This window comes from Antechinus flavipes, chromosome 4 (genome assembly GCF_016432865.1).
Source record: "Antechinus flavipes isolate AdamAnt ecotype Samford, QLD, Australia chromosome 4, AdamAnt_v2, whole genome shotgun sequence".
NCBI lineage: Eukaryota > Metazoa > Chordata > Mammalia > Dasyuromorphia > Dasyuridae > Antechinus > Antechinus flavipes.
In genome coordinates, this window is record NC_067401.1 from 236093862 (window position 1) to 236120013 (window position 26152).

Below are 26152 nucleotides of genomic sequence, written 5' to 3' on the forward strand. Positions count from 1 at the left end.
ACTCACACACACACACACAGACATAGACAAACAGAGAGGAGGGGGAAGGATATCCTGGGTACCTTATTTATGTGTCTACAACATTTACAACATACTTTGAATTTATTGAATATCCATTTAATGAATGAAACAGAATCATAGATTTAAAGTTGGAAGATGTCTTAAAAATCATTCAATCCAATCCCCTCATTTTCCAACTAAAGAAACTAAAGGAGAGAAATAATGGCCCAGTGGATAGAGATTTCCTGAGTTCATATCTGGCTTCAGACACTTAGCTAGGTGTCCCTGGGCAAGTCACTTCACTTCTGTTTGCCTCAGTTTCCTCATCTATGAAACAAATTGGAGAAGCACATGGCAAACCACTCCAGTATTGTTGTAAAAAACAAAACAAAACAAAACAAAAAAGAAAAACAAATGGGGACATTAAGAGTCAGACACAACTGAGCAACAACCATGATTTTTCAAATAGTACTTGCAGAATTTGAATAGGTAATCCAGTGTCTCCTGACACCAACTCCCATCGTCTTTTTACTACACATTATTGTTCAAAGACACTCTAACCACTCATGTGTGAAAATAGACAAGTCAGTTATAAACACAGACATAGGCAAAGAATTCAGTGATAAGAGCAATTAGTGGGCAGATATAGTATTAATGAAATTCATTTTAAATTGTCTACTTCCTTTTGCCAAGTCATCTCACAATACACATTGAAAATGGAGTAATAAATCATAACTCCAGGATACACAGCAAGAGAGAGACCATCTGCTGGATTAAAAATATCTGATTCAATATCCAATTGTTAGTAAGAAAAAGAGTTATTAGACAATCCTGTATATTCTTCCTAATTAAATAAACCAAATTTTATGGTCATCAGTGAGGAAGAATCACAGACAATTCATCAGGCATCAATCTATGTTCCTGTATTTGTTGATTTTTGCTCATTGTTTGTACCTGTTGCTATGGGGACAACTATTAATGTGAATTATTCTCCCAGACTGCTCACTAGCTGAAACTTTGAGAGAATTTTAAAAGCTTCAGCTCCTCACCCTTACTTCTTACTTCTAAGGCAAGAGTGAAAGGCAGCTTCATTAGTTATAGCCTAATATGATTTGACCCCATGTAATTTGATATTATTGGGTGTGATGCTGCTCAGACTCAAATCAGAACACAGAACACTCATCTTTTCTTCATTGCTTAATCTTTGTTATTCTTCTGTCTTGGATACATTATTATATTAACAACAGACCATTTAAAAATAATAGTAGTTTAGGCTACCATTTTAAAATAACCATTTAAAAATTTTTGAGTATTTGACAGATTTTCATATGGAATAGAAATTAGAATTATTTTGGGGGGCTTATAGGGTAAAAAGTCAAAAACAAAAAGGTAAAAACTGAAAGGGGGCAAATTTGGTTTTGAGGTTTAAAAAAGTTAAAACTTCCTAAGAATTAAGAATTATATGAAAATGGAGTAGACTGTTTCCAGAGGTTGTGGCTAATCCTTTATTGAATCTCTATCAGCAAAGGTTTTTTTTTTTTTTTTTTAATTTTCATTTGTCAGATAGTTGTTTAGACTTTTGCTGAAGGCAACATTATTAAATGGTAAGACTCCTATATTTAGAATTAAGAGACCAAAGTCTATTTCCTGATTCAGCTATTTAGTGCCTTTATTACCTCAGCTAGTCACCTACTCTCTTCGACCTCCATTTCTTCATCTAGAAAATCAAGGGACTGAAATAAAGGACTTTTGATGTCCCTTCTAAATCTAAATCTATGAGCCTATGAGTAGTTGATCTTTTAGATACATTCTAGTTCTGACATTTTTTTGATTCTGTGAAAAGTGGTTATTGATAATCCAAGGCTCATTGAACACATATTTATGTCTAATAAGAACTTTAATCTAAATATTAGAGATGGATTTCTTGTACAATATTTCAGAGCATTTAAGGATATAGTTTTCTTTTTTTTCAGTTCAAAAGGGAATCTTTTCTTTTCTTTACTTTTTAGTTCATTACAGGATGAGAAGATGCAGTCTATTGCTTACAATAATATACCTTCTCATCTTTTCATTAAGATTATCTTTCATATATAAAAATAGCTAACATTTACATAACACCTACTATGTATCAAGCATTATGCTAAGCATTTTATGAATTTTCATTTGCTCAAAAATCCTGTGAGGTATGTGCTATTATCTTAATTTTATAGATGAAGACACTGGGACAAACAAAGGTTATGTGACATGCCCAAAATCTCATAGCTAGTAAGGGTCTAAGGCTGGATTTGAAATTAGTCTTCCTGACTCCAGGCCCAGTGTTCTACCTACTGCATCATCTGGCTGACTGCATCTGGAGCATTTTTATAAAGATTTTTTTAAAAATGAGAAAATAAGCATATGTGGTGGGAGTTTCTTCAGAACTATAGCTGGAAAGTGGAGTGTTAATTCCACATCTAGTTTCATTGATAGTAAGAATTGTCAAAACTGAAGTGTTTTAATTTTTCCAGTAACATATGAGCTCATTCACTATGATAAGTATTTTGCAAAATCTAAAGTGCTATGTAAGCATTAGCTATTATTCTTCTATCAAATGTCTCTTTAAATATCACATGTATCTGAAACATAGCTGGACACTTTTATCCACACTATATGCAAGACAGCCGTCACTTCCAATTGTAGGAGCAGAAGCCCTCTCCAAGTACAAGTGATACCTATTTAATCTCTGTGTGTGTCTCTCTGTCTTGGTCTCTCTTTTATCTTTCTATCTCTCTATCTATCTCTATGTGTTTCTCTGTTTCTCTCTGTCTCTTTCTCTATATCTCTCCCTCGTCTTTTTTAAAAAATATTTTTAAAATTCATTTAAAATTTTTTTTAGTTTCAAATTATCTTCCTCCCTCCCTATCCTACCCACGAAGAAGGGAAAAATATGATACCCATTGTACTTTTGAAAGCAAAATAATTTTTAATATTTTGTTATTTTCAAATAAATATTTATTCAAAGTTCTTAAAGATCCCAAGTGTTAATTGAGTTGTAGTCAAATTCAGAAAGTACAAATTTATATATATATATATATATATATATATATATATATTATATATATATATATATATATATATATATATATATATATATATATATCATACCAAAAGATAGTAATGAAGATCTACATGGATTAAATTATTTCTATCATAGTTTTTTGGTGTTTTTTTTTTTTTTTTTTTGCGGGGGGGAGGAGACTTGCCATTAACAAAATTTGTATTATAAAAGTGTTACTATGGAATGAAATGTGAAATAACTTTGCCTCAAATTCATTAATAATGATAGATCAAATAATCTTATAAATTATAAAACAGCATACCATATTTTATATGACAGAATTTTCTGTCTTTGTAATGCATTTAAACAAAAGAATGTAAAATGAACTATGTCTCTTAAGGATTTTTATGGTTGCTATTTTTGTATATGATCTAAAAATTATTGTCAATTAATCAAGAATCCTTATATTGAGTAATCTATCAAAACTTTAAAACATTGTAATCATTTTTGTTTGACTACATGTCTACAAGTCCATTTTTCATAGCCAGAGAAAAAAATTATTTGTAACTAAAATAGTAAAGTATTTATTTGTGGCTGCAAAAGACATTGGTATGCATCAGCAATATGTTATAAAATGAAATCCAAGGAGCAGAATCTCTCACAAATCAGTAGGATTAAGAAAAAAGAAAGAGTGTGAATGATTTCTACTATTGCAGGAATTGTATGTGAGATTATTTATTGCTACTTAAGAAAAGAATAAGTGTTTTCCTCAAAATTAAGCTTCCTCTGTTTTAAATCACAGCACCTTATGAAATATGCCCAGAGGATAATCTAATGTCGATGGTATGGAAAAGGACTCCAGCAGGAGATATGGCATTTAACCGATGTCCTTTGAATGCCACAGGTACAGTAGAAAAAAAAATCACTTCAAATTGACATTAATGATAAGCATAGGAAGACTCTTTTTCCTATTTATACCAGTCTCCTTTTCCTGTGTTTCCTGCTGTGAATAAGATTCTCTAATAGCTAACCAGAAGTGGCAAATAGCATACTTAATGAGTTTCATGAATTGTTTTATTTGAAATTAAAACCTATGAGCTAATGAGATGAACCAGAAAATTTTGCTAAAACCATTAGAATGCTTTCAATATAAAGAGAATGCATTTATTTTGATGCTTTCCAGCAACCCTGTTATAATGATTTTTCTCTGTTCTTTGTGACTTGTAGGCACCACTAGCAGACGCTGCTCTCTCAGTCTTCATGGAGTGGCCTTCTGGGAACAGCCAAGCTTTGCAAGATGCATTTCAAATGAATACAGACACTTGCAGCATTCAGTAGGTGCAAAGCCAGCTTTAGTACTTGCTCTGTTTATTCTTTGCTAATAATCAGTGTGTGAGAATTTAACTTTCTGTTGAGAATCACTTCAAAAAAGTGTCTCTGATGAAAAAAAAAATGCCTTTAAGAAAAAAAATAATGACAGAATATTTGATTTTGGGTTTCTGTTTTATAAACCCATGTTAAATTGCTTTGTTCCCAGGGTTTTTGTGGTGGTGGTTTTTTCTGCTATTTAAATGAAAGAATGTTCTATCTAACATAAAGAGAAAGATTTAAAAAAAAAAAAAAACCTGGTTAAATTTCAAAGAGAAAAATCACATATTTTTGCTGATAAAATATTTTCTTCAGTAGAAAATGAGACACTTTTGCTTCCAGTCACCCTGGGTAATTTTATGACACTTTAAGTTCTTTATTCATTCACTAGCACAGAATTGATGATAGATTTTTTTAGATATCAAATTTCTCATTGCAGTTTAAGACTGAGACATGTGCAAATGACTAACCTGCAGTGTTACTGCACCAGATTACTAAGAAAATTAATTACTCATGAAAGATTACGTAGGCCAAATGTTCCAAAGATAGCCTCTCTTTTCCCACACACCATTGAATTATTCATAAAGTGTGATGCATGAATATTTTGAGGACAATTAAATTATGCTTGACATTTTACAAGCACAAGTCAATATCATTACTTGGGATGGTTGTACATCAGTAGGAACTTCCTTCTACTAAGCTTTATGAGAAATAATGCAGAATAAGAAAGTGGACCAATCTCAATTTTGAACTTTGACAACAAGGCGTTTTAGTTAAGATGGTTTAAGGATGATTACAACTTAATTTGTATTTTTTACATTTTTGCTGTCATAAGCATGCACATGTAAAACATGGCTAAAGACCAAGTCTTGACTAATGAGTGTTTATACTTTCATTTTGAAAGCTAGTTATTTAAGCAAAAGTTCATTACTTGGTTAGAGTTGTATATGAGAAATGCTGGTTGAATTTGGCTTTATAGACTGAAATTCAGCATTCAGTAAAATTTAAAGAGTTCCATTTGTCAGTTGCAATTAATATGTGAGGAGACGGCTTTCAGAATGAAAGTATAAGGAGGATGATTTATTAATTCGCTAGTGTCTTCCACGATGGAAATCTTCAAATAGCTCATCTACTTCCATTACTTTAATTATGACCTCTCTAGAAATGATTCCCCAATTTTGTTCTCCACACTTTTCTTGCTCACTGAAATTCCATTCTTATGTGTCCAATTTTTGGCTAAATATCTCCATGTAGGAGCTAGTAACTGAAATTCAATATGTATAAAGTTGAATTTCTCTTCTTGATCCCCAAACCTTCTTCTCTTTCTCTACAGTGAAACTCAAGCCAAAAACTTTAGTGCAAAATTTGATTCTATCTTGTCTTTTATCCCACATATTCAATCAAGTATCAAGTATTCTAAACACTTACTTTACAAAATCCACCCAATGCCTTCTACTCCTGAGGAAACGCCACCAAGGTATGTCCTCACTTCTCTTCTAAGTCATTGGAAGAGAATGTTGTCAAGATGATTACTATCCAGAGATACTGTCAGGTCAGGGACATCAACCCCCAATATCTAGGTCCTTCAAAAAGACTGTTAGTTCCTTATTTTACCTTCTAATTTAGTATGTTACATGAGCAACAATTTTTTTTTTTGTTCCCTTCTATTTATCAATATTATTTCAGTAGTTCTCTCACTGGTCTTTCTGAGTGAAAAGAGACTGAAAAGAGACTAACTCATCTATCCAAAATATATTTCGTCTCACTTACTAATCAATCTTCCCAGCAAAAAGCTGTGGTGTTATTATGTCTACTTGAAAACTTTCAATAGACATCCATTGGCTATGGAACAAAATTTAAATTGATTATTCTAATATTCAAGACCATTTACAATTGATCATCAAAATGTGTCCACTCTATTTCTAGCCTCCTTATTAGCTAGATATCCTTAGTCATAGAGTACTGGACTTAGAGTTAGGAAGTTCTGAGTTTAAATTCAGCTTCAGATATTTAATAGTTTTGTGTTCCTGGATACACTTAGCCTCAGCCTCAATATTTTCATTTTAAATGGGGATAATAATAGCATTTACCTCTGAGAGCAGTTTGAGTATAAAACAAGATATTAGCAAAGCACTAACTCTTAACAGTTAGGTGGTATTAGTTAGGTCTAAAGTCAGGAACACATCTTACTGAGTTCAAATGTGGCCTTAAATACTTATTAGATGCTTATAGATTCTGGACAAATCATGTAACCCTGTTTGCCTTGAGTCCTCATCTGTAAAATAAACTAGATAGGGAAATGACCAATATATTAGATAATATTTCTGTTGTGATTTATGTAGTTTATGTTTTAACTAAATTAGATCACAAAACATATACATTTGCTTATACCATGTCTATCCTTGGAAAGGGCTCCCCATAGTATCATCTAATTATTTCAGACCTTTGGAATTCAATTCAGGTGTTTTGTATGAAGCCTTCTCTGAGTTCCTTACCCCTTTCACTGAAATGACTCTTCCTTCCTCAAATTTCTCATAGCACTTTTTCTATACCTCTTCTTTATGTATATTACCTTTCCCCTAGTATTACAATTAATTTTTTATTTGTTTTATTTATTTTCCCTCACATTGTTTTGTTTTGTTTTGTTTTTGATTTGCATATTCTTTCTTTTTTCATTTTTATATTTTTATTTATTTTTAACACAGATTGTTTTATGAATCACATAGGGAGAAAAAATCAGAGCAAAAGGGAAAAATCATGGGAGAGAGAGAAAAGCAGAATAAAGAAGTAAACACAGCATGGTTTGATTTACATTCAATCTCCTTAGTTCTTTTTCTGGATGCAGATGCCATTTGGGACAAAGTCTATTTTGAATCACTAAACCACTGAGAAGAAACATGTCTTTCATAGTTAATCATTGTACATTTGCGCTGTTATTATATAAAATGTATTCCTGGTTCTGCTTGTTAGACTCAGCATCAGTTTATGTAAATCTTTTCAGGCCCTTCTAAAATCAGCTTATTCATCATTTTTTAAAAGAATAATAATATTTCATTATCTTCACATACTACATATACATTTCCCAGTCGATGGACATGCACTCATTTTCCAATTCTTTGTTACCATAAAAAGAGCTGCTGCAAACATTTTTGCACATGTGAGTCCTTTTTCCTCTGTTATGATTTCCTTAGGATACAGTCACAGTAATGGCCCAACTGGGTAAAAGGGTGTGGACAGTTTTATACCCCTTTGGGCAGAGTTACAGATTGCTCTCCAGAATGGCTAGATCATTTCACAATTCCACCAACAATGCATTAGTGTCCAGTTTTCTCACATCCCCTCCAACATTTATCTTTTCTAGTCATCTTAGCTATTCTGAGAGGTATGAGGTGGTATTTCAGAGTTATTTTAATTTGAATTTCTCTAATCAATAGTGATTTAGAGCATTTTTTTCATATAACTATAGATTATTTTAATTTCATAATCTGAAAATTGTCTGTTCATATCCTTTGACTATTTATCAATTGAGGATTGACTTGTCTTCTAAATTTGACACAGTTCTTGATATATTGTAGATACTTCTTTATCAGAAATACTGGCTGTAAAGATTTATTCTCACCTTTGTTCTTCTCTTGTAATCTTGTTTCTGTAGGATTTGTTTGTGCAAAACCTTTTTAATTTAATGTAATCAAAGTTGTCTATTTTATCTTTCATAATGTTCTCTAGTTCTTCTTTGGTCAAAAATTCCTCCCTTCTCCAAAGAACTGATAAGTAAATTATTCCTTGCTCTCCTAATTTGTTTATGGTATTATTCTTTATGACCAAATCATGTATTCATTTTGATGAAATGAATTTTCAATGAAATTTTGAATGAAAGTCAAAATTACTTTATTTTTGTATGAGGTGTGAGATGTAGGTCTATGCTGAGTTTCTTTTGCAATTTTTCCAACAATTTTTGTTGAATAGCGAGTTCTTATTCCAGAAGCTATAGTTTGGGGGTTTATCAAATACTAGATTGTTGTTATAGGCCTTGATTATTGTGTCCTGTTTGTCTTATTTATTCTCCTGCTCTGGTACTACTTTGTTTATTTGAGTCTTTCACCAAGCTATCTTTAAAGTGGTTTTATCTTCTTTGTCAGTCTTGTGAGGTGATACTAATCACAGTCTTCCATCATCTTACTTTATAAAATGTTATAAATGACATTAAATACAAAACTCTCATTGCCCTTTATTACAATGCTCCACTTGGCAAGTTCAGTGGTATGTAAATTAACTAAGACAAAGTAAAATAATTAAATTTATTGACATATAGTAAATCTTATAATATTGTACATTTTCCAGAATTTTTTTAATATGTAATTTGTTGTCCTTTGGTTGAAGGCACTTGTTTTACATAGTTTGGCATTTCACAAGGTTTTGACAGTCTCTAATTTTTCACTAGCAAACCACATTTTCATCACCTTGGATTTTAAACACTCCATTTGTCAAAGTCTGGCCTTAATTATGACCCATAGTCTTAGAATTCCTTTTAAATCAAAAGAGTTCCCAAACCACTGAAGCTTGTTTATTTGTATATCTTAGTTATATTTTTAAACCTTTGATAACATGTTGCATGGTAGAAGATGGTGCTGCAATATTTCCTCCATTTGGAAACATATATAATTCTGAAATAGTTTTGTTTCTCACTATATGAATACATTAGAATGTATTATTCATTCAATGGAAGTAAGATTTCCAGGCCTAGTAGAAATTTTTCTTTGAAAAAAACAAACATTTTTGATGTTTGAATGAATATTTTGCAGCTTAATAAAAATATGCAGATCTTCTAGGCTTGCCAAGCTTTCTTCTAGCAATTTTAATATATCATGGATTCTTTTTTTAAAAAAAGTATCATAAGTCAACTTACCTTTATCTACTAATTAGTATTCCAGTCTCCAAATTGCCTTGTTTGTGACAATGTTTTTACTTTACACATAGTTAATATGTGTTGTATTTTTTTTTCTTTTTCTGAGGCAATTGGGGTTAAGTGACTTGCCCAGGATCACACAGCTAGGAAGTGTTAAGTGAGTCCAGATTTGAATTTGGGTCCTTCTGATTTCAGGGCTGGTGCTTTATCCACTGTACCAACTAGCTGCTCCATGTTGTATTAAAAAAAAAATAATTTCCTCACTGTTCTTTGAATTTTAACAAGCAATTCCTCTGAAGGTCTACTGATACTCTGAAGTTTTGAGTTTTAGCTTTTGGCAGCAATAACTGGTCAGTTCTTGGTTCTGCTTTTCAGTTTTGACTGTACCTTCCTTTGAGTATTATGTGACTGATTCTATGTCATACTAGGCTTGAATGATCCTTGAAAGGCTTGACTTTTAACATACCAACAGTCAATACAATATTTCTAAAAGTCATTTAATTATGTTCCTCAAGAGCTATACCATATAATTAAAAACACATCAGAAAGCACAATGAAATGTATGTATAATATAATATCTAGTACTCAGTTGAAAAAACACAGTTAAAATGGGTAAACAATTTCTCTAAGTGTCCATTGCTATAGCAAAATAAGACCATTTCAAAATCATTGTTTGTTCCAAGTAACTCAATGGTATATATCTTTGTAACTTCTGGAAATTACTAATCTCTCTTTAAACTACTTTATATCATTAATAGGCGAAATTTGCCAATAGAAAATGACTAATAATTTTTAAAGGGGTATGTTTATACTATTATTTAAAGCCACACTTTTTACAATTTGTGTGTTCTTTAAAGGCTCAAATCAATACTATAGAAAGTACTTTCTGATAAAACAGATTTATCAAAAGAGGTAATTATAAATTTAGAGCTGGATGGGAGTTTGAAGTTCTTTTATTTCAATTCTTGCATTTGACCTATAAGGAAACCAAGGTTAAGCATCTTGTTTAAAGTCATATAAGTAATTAGTGACAAAATGAAACTCAGGTGCTCTTACTCTAGGTCCTTTGTTCTTTTCACTGCCCCAAAATAGGTAAAGAGTAGGAATTAGAGGGGTGGGAAGGTATCATTAATATAATTACTTCTTAATTGAAGCTTTCTGAAACTGTGAAAAACTATAGTATACCTTACAGATGGGCTGTGGGAGTTGTTGCTTAAAATAGTATATAATTACATTAGCTTAAAATGTTATGTGTATCATTTATAATGAGAAATTATGAACAGGTTTGTTTGACTTGACTTTTTTAAAAAAAGGAATCAATACAATAGAGACAACTGTGCTAATAAGAGATATTAAGTAAAAGCAAAAGAATTAAATATTTGAGTGATACATTTACTCTTTGAATCCTGACTTTGGAAGATCTCTTGATCTTGAAAGAAATAAGACTTAATCCTAGGCTACAAAAAGGAATCTATATTTAGATCCTAATCTTTTTATCTTTTCATTAGTTGATGTTGTTGATTTACAATAATTCTGAATGACTTAATTTTTTTTTTAAATACATGCCCTTAGGACAAAAGGCTCACAAAGCATTCTAAAATGAACAGGATTAATTGCAATGGTGAAGGGAAATATTTAAAACATAAACTCCTGTGTACAAATTCATGAACATCTTTAAGAGACTGGATCTAAAATAAAAAAAATAAATAAAAATCAGTCTATAGTTTCCTAAGAATCATCTTTTCCCCCACCATTTGAGTAGATCTAAAGTAGTGCCATCTTTCTTGTTAGTCATAACTATAATTTGAAAGAGTAAAACATCAAACCCAAAATAAATATTCAGAGTATCCAGGATTGTTTGTAGAGATATCTCTTCAATCATTGGCCTTCCAATTTGATTTCATTTCCTAAGTTTTCTATTGCACTTCTGCTGATCTCAAACAATATAAATAGAGCAATACAAATAAACTTTGATTAAATAGGCAGGGAAAGGAGAATATATTAAATATTAAATTTAGAATATATTAAAAATGAATCCATATTAATTTAGACAACCACCCCCCCCAAAAAAAAAAAAACAAACAAACCAGTACTCAAATCAAGCACTTATTCATGGTTACTCTTGATTTCTGTGATGCAAATGCTCACACTGAAAACTTGATCCTTCTCAAGCTGGTTAAAACTGGTTCCAGCACACTCCTATATTCTCTCTCAGCTATAATTCCTTGTATTTTAGAAAGTAAGTTAAAATCTCCTGAATTGTTTTCTAATTTGTTAGGGAATCTTACAAGGTTATCTCTATATATCAAGGGTATAAAAATAAAAATAATGGTTTTTCATCCATTTTGATAGTCTTCAATAATATCATATAAGAGATCATAATCATTACTTTTTGTAGGGTGAACTAAGGATCTGAATATGCTTGAAAAATCTGGAAAACCCCAATTACAGATCAGTGATTTTTACAGGGTACTTCCCCCAAATGGGAAAGGAGACCTAATTAGATTAAGTCTACAGAAAGAAGGTCTAAGCAGGTGGAAAAAATTTGGAGAACATTGAGGGATATTATATATATACTTGCATATACACACATAACATACATATGAGTGTATGTATATATACATATATATAATGAATATACTATATATTTGTGTGTGTCTTAGAAATATATTTGTGTATGCATGTATTGTATATGTACGTGTACACACATATGACAAAGTTTTTTGTTGTTGTTGTTGTTGTTGTTGTTGTTGTTTTGCTTTTTTGTTTGTTTTTTTGCTCCTATTTCTAGATAATATTGTGCTAGTTGGGACAAGCTTCAGAATCTTGCAAATATTTTTAAATGACCTTGATAATCAAACTATTCTGGTAGATTATCCACATATAAAGAATGCTTATTGTCCAAAATGTTGTATACAGTTGGATGCAAAAATACATAAAATTGGTTGATGAGTGCACATATATTGGACAAATGATGTATATGAGTAATTGAACAGGAGAGAAAGAGCTCAGTTGTCTTGGAGTAATCACATAGTACCTTTAATGATTCAAGGTTTCTCTATTAAAAATATATATTTTAAAACAACATTCTGATGATTTTGAATTTCTGTAAATCATCTAATAGGACATTCTGAAGGATAAGGCTGAGAGTCATCCAAAGGAATGAGAGGTGCATGATGCATGAAAGAGTCTGTAACATATTGCAAATGAATCAATAAATCAGAAAAATACCACAAACAGCATCACGAGAGTTGTATAACTGAAAAGAGTAGATAAGTATGTAAAGAAGTATTTAATGGGTAAATATCCTTTTATGTGTCATGCATAAGCATGCAATGTAGAGAGGTCTAGTGGATCTCAAATTATTTATAAAAGTAGCAATTATTAAAACTACTTAATCCTTTTTAAAAATAGAAAACAGGTTTGTGACTAAGCAAGAATTAGAAGCAATGTAATTCAGTAATCCATTGACAAATTTGAGAACATAAAATACTTGAGAAAGTATTCCTTGATTATTGTGTTTTGTAGGAAAACTGAAAACAGCTTAGTTCACAATTATTTTAGACCATCATGTCACAATTAATATATAATGAATCAATGGCCTAAGTACTTAAGGCTCCACCACAAGTAAATAATAATAATAATAATAAAGATGATGAATTAGAGGAGGAGGAAATGAAGAACTTAGAGAAGAAATGGAGAAAAATTTCACTACTATAGCTAGAAGTGAAAATTCTTAAATAGGAGATAGAAGAGATGATAAAGGAGAAATAGACAATTGTATTTGCTGAAAACAAAAATGACTTGCACAAACAAAATCCACTTATATTTGGTCAACACTGAAATTATTAATAGGAAAAAACTCTCAAAATGTATCTGAATTTGTGTTTACATTGGTATCAGATCTTCTAATGAGGAACTCTTTCTACCAGTGTAGATAAGTATCTGCTTACTAACTTTCATTCATTGTAATGAGGTTTCTGGGGGTGCTAAATGGTTAATTAACTTTTCCAGAACAACTTGAAGAGGGACTTAAACTAGGATCTGGGGATAAGTCCCTATGAAATCTAACCTACTGCCTCCCTCTTTTACATATCTCTTTATAAAGGCCTGGGAGTCAAGATATAGAAGCAATCAACACAGTTACATAAGAACTACAATAGTTTCTCAGTTGATTTATAATCAAGGAGTGTGAATAGTTGTTTTGTTTTTTTTTTTTAATTGTAAACTTTCAACAATCATGTTAAAGATTCCTATGAATCTTATGTTTGAAGTTTTGTTTGAAGTTTTGAGGGAATATTGACATACAATATATTGATTGGAGGAGGTGTTAATTGGTCCAGTCATTCTGGGAAATAATTGATAACTGTGAAAATGATGTAAAATTATTAATATTCTTTTACCTAGAGTTCTCAATACTCTCTGTATACTTACAAGGAGTTCAAAGCTGAAATAAATATAGCATTTCAAGTAAAACATTTATTTTGGGGGGGTAGCAAAAAATTGAAAAATAAATAATTAAAACCTAAAAACAAAGTAGGACCCTATCACTTGGGAAGTATATTAACAATTTAGATCTAACTATGTAAATATGTTTATATGTTTACCATAAGGAAAAAATCAAAGTGGTAGATTAGGAGGGAAAAGAGGCAGATTTGTATGAATTGAAGTAAGCATAAAAGAGTATACTAGGAAAACAATACATATATTAACATTATTATAATGAACTAAATAGAAAAAAACACTAAAAACAAACAAACAAACACTATAATTGTATCAACCAATCTCAGACCAGAAGAAAAAAATGAAGAAATGAACTTTGTCCTTTTTCTTAGAGAGGAGAGTCTCAGCTATGTAGTGTTATCTCTGCAATAGACAGAGTTTCTCTCTTAATTGGTTTAGCTTAAATTATTTTCTTTCTTATCAGGGAAAATGGACAGGTATTTGTGGGACACATAATTTATTGTGCATTCTTTAAAAAATCATATGTTCAGCAATAACTGTGATATCAAAACAAAAACTTTGAGTTAGTCAACAAAAATTTATTAAGTACTTGCTATGTGTCAAACACTACTAAAAACTAGAAATATAAAGAAATGGCAAAAAAAAAAATTGTCCTTGTCCTTAACTTTACATTCTAATTGAGAAGACAACATGTAAATACCTAGACATATAGATGATATATACAGAGTAGGTGGAAGATAACAATACAGATGAATAGACAAGTAACTGGAGAAAATCTGGAAGGCCTCTACAGAAGAGAGTTAAGTTGAGTCTAAGAGGTAGAGCTGAAGAGGGAAAGTATTCTAAGTATGGAAGACAGCCAAAACAAAGTTAACAAAAATGGATGTCTTTTGTAAAGAAAAGAAAACAAGATAATTCAGCTAGATTTTAGAATGCATAGATGAAAATGAACTGGAAAAATAAAAAGGCCCAGGTCTTAAATGCCAAACAGAAAATTTTGCTTTCATCTTGGTGGTATCCAAAACCACTGGGGCATAGGGAATGGTAATTTATCTTTAAAAAAATCACTTTGGTAAATAGAAGGTGATTTGGAATAGGAGTAGAGCATTGTAAAAGGAAATTTACAAGATAGAAACTAAGAAATAAAAATATTTAGGTGAATACTTTCAGCACTTGGATGATTCCCTTTGGAAAATTTATAGAAGAACAAAGCAAGAGCCATGCAGAAAAGCAGGCTTTTGAATGTCTTTTGATCTTCATTCTTATAGGTCTAAATAGCTGAGTAGTGCAGTGGATAATCTGATAGACTTGGATTTAGGTCAAATCATGTCTCTGATACTTCCTTAGTTATGTCAGCCTGAGCACATACTTTATCTTTCTAAGCCTCAATTTCCTCATCTATAAAAAAGGGAATAATTAAACTATTTCTTTCTCAGGATTGTTTTATCCAATGAGATAATATATTCAAAGTGTTTGCTAAATCATAAAGTACTATACAAATAATAGCTATCATCATGATTTGGATTATTATTAGTAGTACCTACATTAATGAGATCACAGAATCATGGAAGAATTAAAGTAATTGTCCTAAGTGGCCAGTATATGAAGCATTCTGATTTTTATGCATCTTTACTTGAATATTCATCAACTGTTGACATTTACTTAATAACCACCAATGGAATTTTTAGCTGGAGCAGGTTTCCAGCTTTTTTACCCAGTGGATTTGTAGAAGCAGAGTAAGCATTGGCTTTAATAATGAAATTATTAAATGGTAATGACAGGTCATTTAAACAAGCTAAACAGACATCATTAAAAAAAAAGAGGATTTGGTAAGATCCAGGTAAGAAGAGAATTCAGTGTTCATGGGATCATATTGATGAAGGGACCCTGAAACTCTCTAAAACTCCTTGAAGGAAAGATTCTCCTTGAACCCTGCTTCTGTGGGACCCTGCCCGAGGGAAAACAAGATAAACAGCTTCATTCTGTTATTTAGGTGGGGCTAGTTGAGTTCAGAGCTGGAAAATTCCAACCTTATGGAATTAAAAAGACTCATTCAATTATATTCAATTCCAGCTCAAACTCCATCCACCAGCCCCCACCAGGAACTACCCTCAGCAGATCCTTTGTAAAGGACTTTAAGAACCCAAAAAGCTAGCCAAGACTTCTATTATACAAAGAGCCAATCTTAACCCCTCTCCTTGCAGAGGACCTAACATGCCATGCCATGCTATGCTCTGCTATGCCATGCTTTGCCAAGGAAACCTCTGCGAATGATATTCTCTTTCAGCATTACCCTCTCTTCATCTTCACCTAAGACTTTATATCTCTCTGACAGGATTTCTCTACTAGAAACTTTACTTCTCTGTTGGAACCTTGTCACTAAGGAATTCAGCTTTTCTATTCATGCATAGCAAAGGCTTCCAAATGCCAATAGTAAACTAGCTTTTCGGGTTCATAAAATCCTTTATGAAGCACCTTTGCGCCACCAGAATGGGGTTCCTACAATCCTCTACCTTGCATCAATCCTAAAGGGGATTTAGGGAGCCAAACCTTTTCATTTGGTTCCTTGAACCCCGAACCTGCCACTAACTTCATCATTTAACTCCCTCACCAACAGGAACCCTAATCTCATCATTTTGGTTCCCTGTAGCTAATCTCATCAATATGTTTAAAACTGGAAAACAACTTAGCATTCATTTAGTTCATACTTTTTGATTTGCAAATGAAGAAACTGAAGCTCAGAGAGATTAAAATCATACAAATATTAATGTATTCCTTCCTCTCTGATCATAGACATATTAGTATGACATTTCTTTCAAATGAGCACCCTCTAGTAAACATCTAAACTTATTATACAAACATATTCAAATATTTGCTGTTCTGCTATAATATTTCACTTATTCTTCCCTTGTTCTCATATGCTCAAGTCACATCAGGATTCTAGCATCTATGATTAAGCATGAAAATGTTTAGATTTATTCCTGACTCCAAAGGGAGAAATTTCTTCTTCACACAGTTTTCTTCACTGAACAATTTTTATCAGGAACAAAAATCATTGTCTTCTTCTTCTTTCTTCTATTTTTCCTTTGTCTCTTTTGTCCTTCCCTTCTTAGTCTCTTTTCTTCCTGTTGTTCCTTCTTCTTTCTCTCTATCTCCCTTGTAAATTTTCTCAATTTTCTTTTTGGCTTTTGATTTCCAATTGAACTCACTGGGAGCTCCATATTCTCCTTTTCCATTAAAGAGTATTTCTCCTTCTTTTGTGATTGAGACATCACACATTATAATAGGCATTTCTTTAGGAAATGCCCCATAATTTAAATTCAAGCTGACTCCTATAAATTGAGAATAGAAGGAAGTCTTGAAAAGATATATTATACTGCTATATCAGTCTCTATGAAGCAACAACTTATATTTATATAGTGTTGTAAGGTTTCCAAAGAGTTGTTTTCTAGAAAACTATTTAAATATCTTATTGATATTGTCCACAGAATTGTGGGAATATTAAAATTTATTTATCCTGAGTTTTACCATCTTAACACTACCAAGAATGCTAATTACCACTCATTGTGGTAGTGGGATTTTATGAGGAAGATACTTGTCTTTGAAAGACAGCATCAAGACTAATTATTTTCACATATAGTTTTTGAACAGATGTCAGATGGTGCTATTTACTTGCTTCTTGTTTAGGCCAGGTTTGAAGCTGACCTATTGGTGAATCATTGATTGCTTTATTCTTTATTTTTGAACTATCAATCAACCAATCAGCATGTATTTATAAAGTACCTAGTTTGTTCCAGCCACTGTATTGTTTATACTAAGAAAAATAAAATAATCTCTGCTCTCAGGGACTTGGCCTTCAAAAGAAAGAAAGTAGAGAAAAGCAAACAAATGTGGTTGATTTTTTTTTTCTCTTTCACAAATAAAGGACCTCTGGAGATGCCAGGACAATAACTTTTTTCAGTCATTCTTCTTATCAGTGATATATTGGAGTACCTCCACATCAAGTGGTATTGCTCCCTGATTGCTGTACTACAGAGACTACTTTTTCTCACCTTGGCACATAAGAGAAACTAATTAAAGTTCCTTCATCTGTGTCTATACCAACACTAATGATGAAGAAAAATTGAATATTAAAATCTCTTAAAAAAAAAAACCTTTTAGTCTTTATTGTGACCAAACTATATGTAATACAGCCAATGCATAATAATAGGACAAATCCCATCAGGCTAGTCAACTCTCAATTCAAATAATTATTAAACAAGGCACTGCTGGTCTATAAGCTACATTAACTTTCTTAGGCAATTGAATCTATTCTTCTGGTGGGATTTAATTCAATATTATTTGCTAAGATATTGACTGCTTTCTGAATGGTTTTAACTTGATTTAACTGCTTATATTGATAACATAACTTGGAAAAATTTTGATTCATGAAGTGTTTATGTATACCCTGCATGCAGGGAATATATAATAATACATAAAAAATTGTGGCAATGATTGAAATGGGTTTTGTAGTTGTTTTTTTAATTCAGAAAAAAAAGTTTTTGTTGAAGCCTTGGCTTCAACTATTAACTTTAAATACTAGTGACAATGGGTGAATCATGTAATCATTCCAAGCTGGTTTTCCTTATCTATAAAAAAGAAAAAAGGATAGTTATACTGCATACTTCACTAGGTTGTGGTACATTTTTCAATCTTAATGGTGAATCATCATTCTTGATACTCTGTGTCAATAGGTACTTTCTTTAATGTCATAGGTCCAGATTTAGAGTAGAAAAGAATCTTAGAAGCCATCTATTCCAAATCTCTTCCTATTATACAAATGTTTATGCTGAAGTCAAGGAATACAAAGTCATGTATTTTGTCAATATGATAGGCAGAATTTCAACCTAGATTTTCCTGACTTCAAGTGCAGACCTCTTTCCACTACACCACACTGTCTCTTGGAAAAGAAACACTAAAAAGAAATTATAGAGATGATTTTGCTGAAATAGTTGAGTAATACTTCTGAAGAAAGCAGATTGAATATGATTGATTTTTGAAAGAATAAAAAACAGTCAAGAATAGATAGTCATTACATATTGGCCACTAAAAATAAAATATTTCTCAAGATCTTTTTATCATATGTTATTACCATCATATAATTTAGCTATTTTTAAAAATAGAATAAATTATAAATAACTGCTTTAAGACTACCATATGCACTAATAGAATATTTCATGCAAATATTTTTTTTTTGAAGTATTATATTTTTATTCAGATAAGTATTTAAAGACTCTGCAGAGTCTTATATTTTTAAAGTAGATCTCTAAATGTCTCTTGGGAGAAGAAGTTTCTAGATTTTTATATTCTCTGGTTCTTTTTTTTTTCAAGAATATAGGATTTTTACCTCATTATGTTGGTATTTAATTATTTTAATCAATTGCTCAACAAGCCTTATTAAGTACCTACTCTGTGCAAGGAATTTGTCTGAGAGCTGGGAATACACAGAAAAAAGAAAAAATTAAAAGAAAGAAACAATGCCTATTCTCAAGAGTTTACATTTTATCAAATAGCATATACATATACATACGTACATATATACATACATATCTGTGTGTATATAAAATGCAGGATAGATAGTTGTTTAGGCTTGTTTTTATTTTTGTTTTTTAGGTGAATGGAGAGCACATTGAAACACCAGCAGTGAAAATAATCAGGAAAGATCTCACATAGATGATACTAAATCTAGACTATGAAGGAAGTTTTCAGTTCTTGGAGGTAGAGATAAAAAGGAATGGTATTTAAGGAATTCTGGGTAGCTTATGACAAGATACAGAAATAGGAAATGAGTGATGTATGTGAAAAACAGCAAGAAAAATAGTTTAATGACATAATAGAATGAGTAAAGGGGAGAAGTGAAAAATAAAAATAGGAAGGTAGGTTGGAAATAAATTATGAAGGACTTTACAATTTCAAAAAGAGGACTTTGTATTAGGAACCAGGGGTATTTATTGAGCAAAGGGTTAAGGTTAAATGGTTAGGTCTGTGATTTGAGAAAATCATTTGGCAACAGTGGAGAATGGCAGACAATTAGGAAGCAATTTCAGTAGTTTAGGCATGAAGTGAAGAGAGCTTGAATCAAAGTAGTGCTTTGGGAGTGGAGGAAAGGGGATATGAGATTTTGTGAAGATATATGTATTTAGAAAAACTTTCTCTAACCCTCATCATATACTTGCAGAATTTCAGAGGAACTTCAAAGTTTCATTTTGAATGTCTCCCCTATAGCATACCAAACAAGTAGCTATCCAAATTTGGTTTGAAGACTTCCAGGACAAGGCAGTCTATTCTTCTTTATAGCTCCAATTATTAGAAAGGATATTTTCTCAGCCTTTTTAAATTTGCCTCTGTTTACCTTTTCCTCATTATTCACAGTTCTGTCTTCTAGGGCCAAATAGGATAAAACTATCCCTTTATACATAACAACCCTTTAACTATTGTTAGCTACCCCCTGAACTATTATTCTACCTGGATATACCATCAATACCTCAAACTCATCACATTCAGACTAGATTTCACCTTCCCTATAAATTAACCCCATTATTCCAATCATTCAGGATTACAACCTTAAAATCTGCTTCAGTTCTTCAGTTTTCCTCACTTTCCCACATATAATCAGTTTTTGAATCTTGTCAATTCTACCTTGACACTATATCTTATATCCATCCCTTTCTCTTCACTCATACCATAATCATCCTAATTGAAACCTTCATCACCTCCCTTACTGAGTCTACATTCCACTAATCTTGCAGATCATTGCCAGAGAAAATGTTGTCTAATCATACTTACCTCACTTTGTACTTGTTAAGGTGAATTTTTAAACACAAATCTATACTTGATATTTATACTTATTAAATTTCCTATTCTTATATTCAGTTTAGTTACAAAGACTGTCAAGAAGATTTGGTCACTCAATTCATTAATTATTCCTACCTATTTTATTATCAGCAAATTTGTTAAGGATGTCATCTTCATAACTATCCAAATTATTGATTAAAAAATTGCTCAGCATCATTGCACTAAGCATAGGTCCCTGGAGCACTCCACTTAAGAACTCCTGCCAGGTTGACAGTGAATATAAATTACTGCTCTTTGAGTCTAGCCATTCAACATAAGAATTTATATGATTGTTATAAAGACTAACTGATTTTTTCACAATAATAACCTGAAATGCATTATTGCATCAAGTGCTTTGCTACAATCTAGGTAAACTATCTTCTGTAATACCTTATTTCAACAATTTAATAAAATTTATCCAAAAAGGAACTCTGGTATGTTTGGCATAATTATTTCTTGATCAAGTCAGTACTGGCTCACTGTGATCACTTTCCTTTTACGGTTATTAAATAACCACTCGTATAACATTCTAGAATTTTTTGCAGAATCAAAATTGAGTTTTCTAGACTATGGCTTATGCATTCTATTATCTGTTCTGTTTTAAAATCTTGGAAATTCTGTCTCCTTTTATTCTTTGGTACTTCTTCTATTCCCTGCAGTTTTCAAAATATCATTGTTGGTAGCTCCATAATCAAATACTGCAGGGCTTTCAGTATTCAAAAATGTATAGTAAAACATAATATATTATGTTCATCAAGAGCAACTAGAAATTGATACCCAATCAAAATCTTGAATCTTCAGTAGAGTTGTTACCGCTTTTTCAGAAGAAGTAAGCTCTGCCATCTATCTCTGTTTTAACTTTGTGCTTAAGCTTCAGCTCTTGTAATGAAGAGAGAGGTTCTTCCAAATCTAATGTTCGATTAGGAGGAAAAAAATTAACAGTAAATTATAACAGCTTTTTCTTGATCTTTCTGCAGTTTCAGATAGTATTGATACCACAATAATAACAATAATAGTTATTTGTTGTGAAGACCACGTATTTAAAATCAGCCAGAGTCAGGAATTCAGCTTAAGGGAAAAATCTTCAATCTTTATTGAAGTGAAGAGGTGAAAAAGGATTGCAATAACAATATGGGAAAGAAGGATTGTGATAGCAATATGGGCAGCTGCGACAGGAAGCCAGCTAGCAGAGGGGGATTGGAGATGAAAGGCCGTCGCAATGGCAATGTGAGCGGCTGTGTCAAAATGCCAGCCAGCAGTCTCTCCTTCTACTTCCCTTCCCACTCCCTTGCCTCCACCTATCAAAAACTTCATTTCCTATACAACACATCAGGACTTGCACAAAGAGTGGGTGGGGGCCATTCTTTCTCCAAGCATATATATTAATAGAGTATGGTCCAATTGCTATTTAGCCTCACGTGCTTGGGACCTCAGTGCATCACCTCAAGCCTCAGCCTATTACAATTTGTTGCTTTTATTTAAATGGTAAAAACCATTAGAGTGCACTATCCTAGAAAGTAGGAGATCAGGGAATATTAAGGATGTCAATGACGTTCATACTGTAGATATATAGAGATATATAGGTATATATATGACTATAAATTTATGCAGTATTGTAAATAATCATTATTATAGTACTAGCATTTAATAAATACTTTGAGATTTGTAAAGTTATTCATGTATATAATCTCATTTGAACTTCACCCCAACTCTATGAAATAGATGCTATTATTATCCCCATTTTATAGATGAGGAAACTTCTGACTCTTCATCTTCCAACTTAAATATGAAAGTTCCTTAAGACTTAGCCTTGGCCCTCTTCTCTTCTCTATACTTTTGTCAATCTTGCCCCATACAAAATTACCATTTGGCATTATATACACCCTCCATCCCCAATCCCCGTCCCTGGCTTCAATTATCTCATCACAATATGAAATATTCCTAAATTCCTGCTGGATATATCCACCTGAATTTCAAGTGACACCTTTAACTCAGCTCTTCAAAAGCTTCATTTACTCTGTTTTCCTAAAAAGCCTTTTCTTTCTGTTATTGATTTCCCTTATTTATCTTTTTTTGATGATTTCAGCTTCTTCCAAGTCATCCATTCACTTTCCTTCCTTTAAGTTCCAATAGCATTTTCCACAAAACCTGTTTTGACTACCTCTGACAGATACACAGCAAAGTAGATAGAGTATTGTATCTGAAGTCAGGGACACTTTGGCCTTCTCAACTGAAGATCATTTCTAACTCCCCTTTCTCATACTCTACATAGGTTAATTTTACTTTTACAATAGGCCATCATAGACATTGAGCTGAAAGGAAATTCAAAGACAATATCTGCTCCTATTTTTTGTTTATTCATTTGTTTTTATTAAATTAAGGAACTAAGGCCCAGATAAATGAAGATATATCCCTGAGATCACATAGGTAAGGAGTAGCAGGACCAGGGTTGAGCTGTCCTCCTCTGTCTCTATTTCTTGTGTCTTTTACAAAGCTACCAAAACTACCTTAATTCAGGCTTTTCTTTTCTCATTTCTTGCCTATTCTTTTTTTTTTTTTTTTTTTTTTTTTTTTAACTAGCTTTTTATTTACAAGATATATGCATGGGTAATTTTTCAGCACAGTTGCAAAACCTTTTGTTCCAACTTTTTCCCTCTTCCTCCTCTCCTCTCCCCCAGATGGCAGGTTGACCAACACATGCTAAATATGTTAAAGTTTAAGTTAAGTACAATATATGTATACATGTCCATACAGTTATCTTGCTGTACAAAAAGAATTGGACTTTGAAATAGTGTACAATTAGCCTGTGAAGGAAATAAAAAATGCAGGAAAACAAAAATAGAAGAATTGAGGATTCTATGTAGTGATTCATAGTCATCTCCCAGAGTTCTTTCCCTGGGTATATAGCTGATTCAATTCATTACTGCTCTATGGGAACTGATTTAGTTCATCTCATTGTTGAAGAGGGCCACGTCCATCAGAATTCATCATCATATAGTATTGTTGTTGAAGTATATAATGATCTCCTGGTCCTGCTCATTTCACTCAGCATCAGTTCATGTAAGTCTCTCCAGGCCTTTCTTAAATCATCCTGCTGGTCATTTCTTACAGAACAATAATATTCCATAATATTCATATACCACAATTTATTCAGCCATTCTCCAATTGATGGGCATCCACTCAGTTTCCAGTTTCTGGCCAATACAAAGAGGGCTGCCAGAAACATTCTTGCACATACAGGTCCCTTTCCCTTCATTAAAATCTCTTTGGGATATAAGCCCAGGAATAACACTGCTGGATCAAAGGGTATGCACATTTTGATAACTTTTTGAGCATAATTCCAAATAGCTCTCCAGAATGGCTGGATGTGTTCACAATTCCACCAACAATGTATCAGTGTCCCAGTTTTCCCAAATCCCCTCAAACATTCTGCATTATCTTTCCCTGTCATTCTAGCCAATCTGACAGGTGTGTAGTGGTATCTCAGAGTTGTTTTAATTTGCATTTCTCTGATTAATAATGACTTGGAGCATCTTTCCATATGGTTAGAAATAGTTTCAATTTCTTCATTTGAAAATTATCTGTTCATATCCTTTGACCATTTATCAATTAGAGAATGGCTTGATTTCTTATAAATTAGAGTCAGTTCTCTATATATTTTGGAAATGAGGCCTTTATCAGAACTTTTGACTGTAAAAATGTTTTCCCAGTTTATTGCTTCCCTTCTAATCTTGTCTGCATTATTTTTGTTTGTACAAAAACTTTATAATTTGATATAATCACAATTTTCTAGAGATCAACAATGATCTCTAGTTCTTCTTTGGTCATAAATTCCTTCCTCTTTCATAGGTCTGACAGGTAAACCATCCTATATTCTAATTTATTCATAATCTCATTCTTTGTGCCTAGGTCATAAACTCATTTTGATCTTATCTTGGTGTACGGTGTTAAGTGTGGGTCAATGCCTAGTTTCTGCCATCTTGCCTATTTTTTATAAGCTTCCTTCCAAATCATTCTTCAAAATGCTGTCCAAGAAATCTTCCTGATATACTATTTGAATCATGCCATTCCTTTATCCACTTATTATTCAAAAACTTAAGGGATTTTCCCTTGATTTTTGAGTGAAATATGGGTTCCCAATATTAGAATTCAATATGTTTTTGCAATATGGCAATAATTTATATTTTGCCATTCTTGTATCACACTTCTGCCCCTTCATGTATTTAATTTGTGTTCAAACTGGATTATTCCTCATCCCTTTTTTTTTTTGTGACTCTATTCCCTTCTTTCCTTCAGTTTCACCATGCACTATTCCTAGAATGGCATCCTGTCTCATTTCAGTCTACTGAAGTATTTTCCTTCCTTAAAGTCCCAATATTTGCACATCTTCTTCCACAAAACTTTACTTGCTTTTATAGCTAGGTTTTATTGTTCAGTAGTTCAATGTTAAAGCTATTGAGTGAGTTTCTCTTGGCAAAGATAGAGGAGTAGTTTGCCATTTCCTTCTCCATTAGAACTAGATATCATAGTGGCTAGAGATCCTGAAGTCAGGAATATTTTTGACCTAATATCTATTAGCATTGTGGCCCTGGCTTACTGGTCACGTGACTCTGGTAAGTCACTTTTCAGTTTCCTCAACTATAAAATGGGAATAATAATAACCATACTTCACAGAGCAGTTATGAAAATCAAATGATGTAATATTAGCACAATTCCTGGTACAAAATAGGCACTTAATAAATCTTATTTCTTTTTGTCCTTCCTTTCCCTTGTCCCCAATTAAAAATGACTGCTCCCTTCTCACATTTTCATAGAAATTTAGCCTGGACTCTTTTTTACATTTACCCTACTCTAGTTAATTTTGAATGAGTAATATACATATACACACATACACATACACATGTCTTTGTAAACTTCTGGAAAATAGGGTCTAGAATATAGTTATCTTTTACACCCCCAATGTCTGTCAAAATACCCTGGCTAAAAGGAGTATTTAATAAATGCTTGCTTATTTTATCTGGACTGTATTCAAGAATCAAGTATCCATCCTTCCCTTAATAATAAATTAGCTATGAAGAATGAACAGAAGGTTTTGTTGGGTTTTTGTTTTTTTTTACAGAGAAGCTTTTAGGCAGTTACGCTATTAATTTAAGTCTAGCCTCTTGATCTACCATAAAAGAACCCTTAGAGATCATCTAATCTTTCTCATTTTATAGATGATGAAACTAAGACCCAGAGAATAGTCAGTGGCAGCACTATTAATTTTACAGCTGAAGGAACTGAGTTTCTTTAGTTACTTAAACTTTAAAAAAATCTTTGAAGGAACCTACTTTTTGTCATATGATTAGGAAATTTTAAAATTTAGACCTTTATTCTTCATCACAGACTAACCTCATGGCCCGTGTTAATGTGATATGTCTGCTACACATATTTCTCGAATGCAATTCTGTATTTGTACTGTGAATTGAATGGAACAAAATATGAAAACTTATTCTTTAATTTGT

The 26152-nt window shown here is 32.1% G+C and overlaps 1 protein-coding gene across 4 annotated transcripts in view; it reads left to right on the forward strand.

Annotated features, from left to right (window-relative positions):
* The window catches only part of ADGRB3 (adhesion G protein-coupled receptor B3), an 882558-nt gene that overhangs the window by 375649 nt on the left and 480757 nt on the right, over positions 1-26152 (forward strand). For all 4 annotated transcript variants that reach the window (XM_051997212.1, XM_051997213.1, XM_051997210.1 and 1 more), the window contains 2 exons: positions 3840-3941; positions 4265-4371. In XM_051997212.1, coding sequence (XP_051853172.1) covers positions 3840-3941; positions 4265-4371 — 209 coding nt within the window. The remainder of the gene's footprint in view (positions 1-3839; positions 3942-4264; positions 4372-26152) is intronic.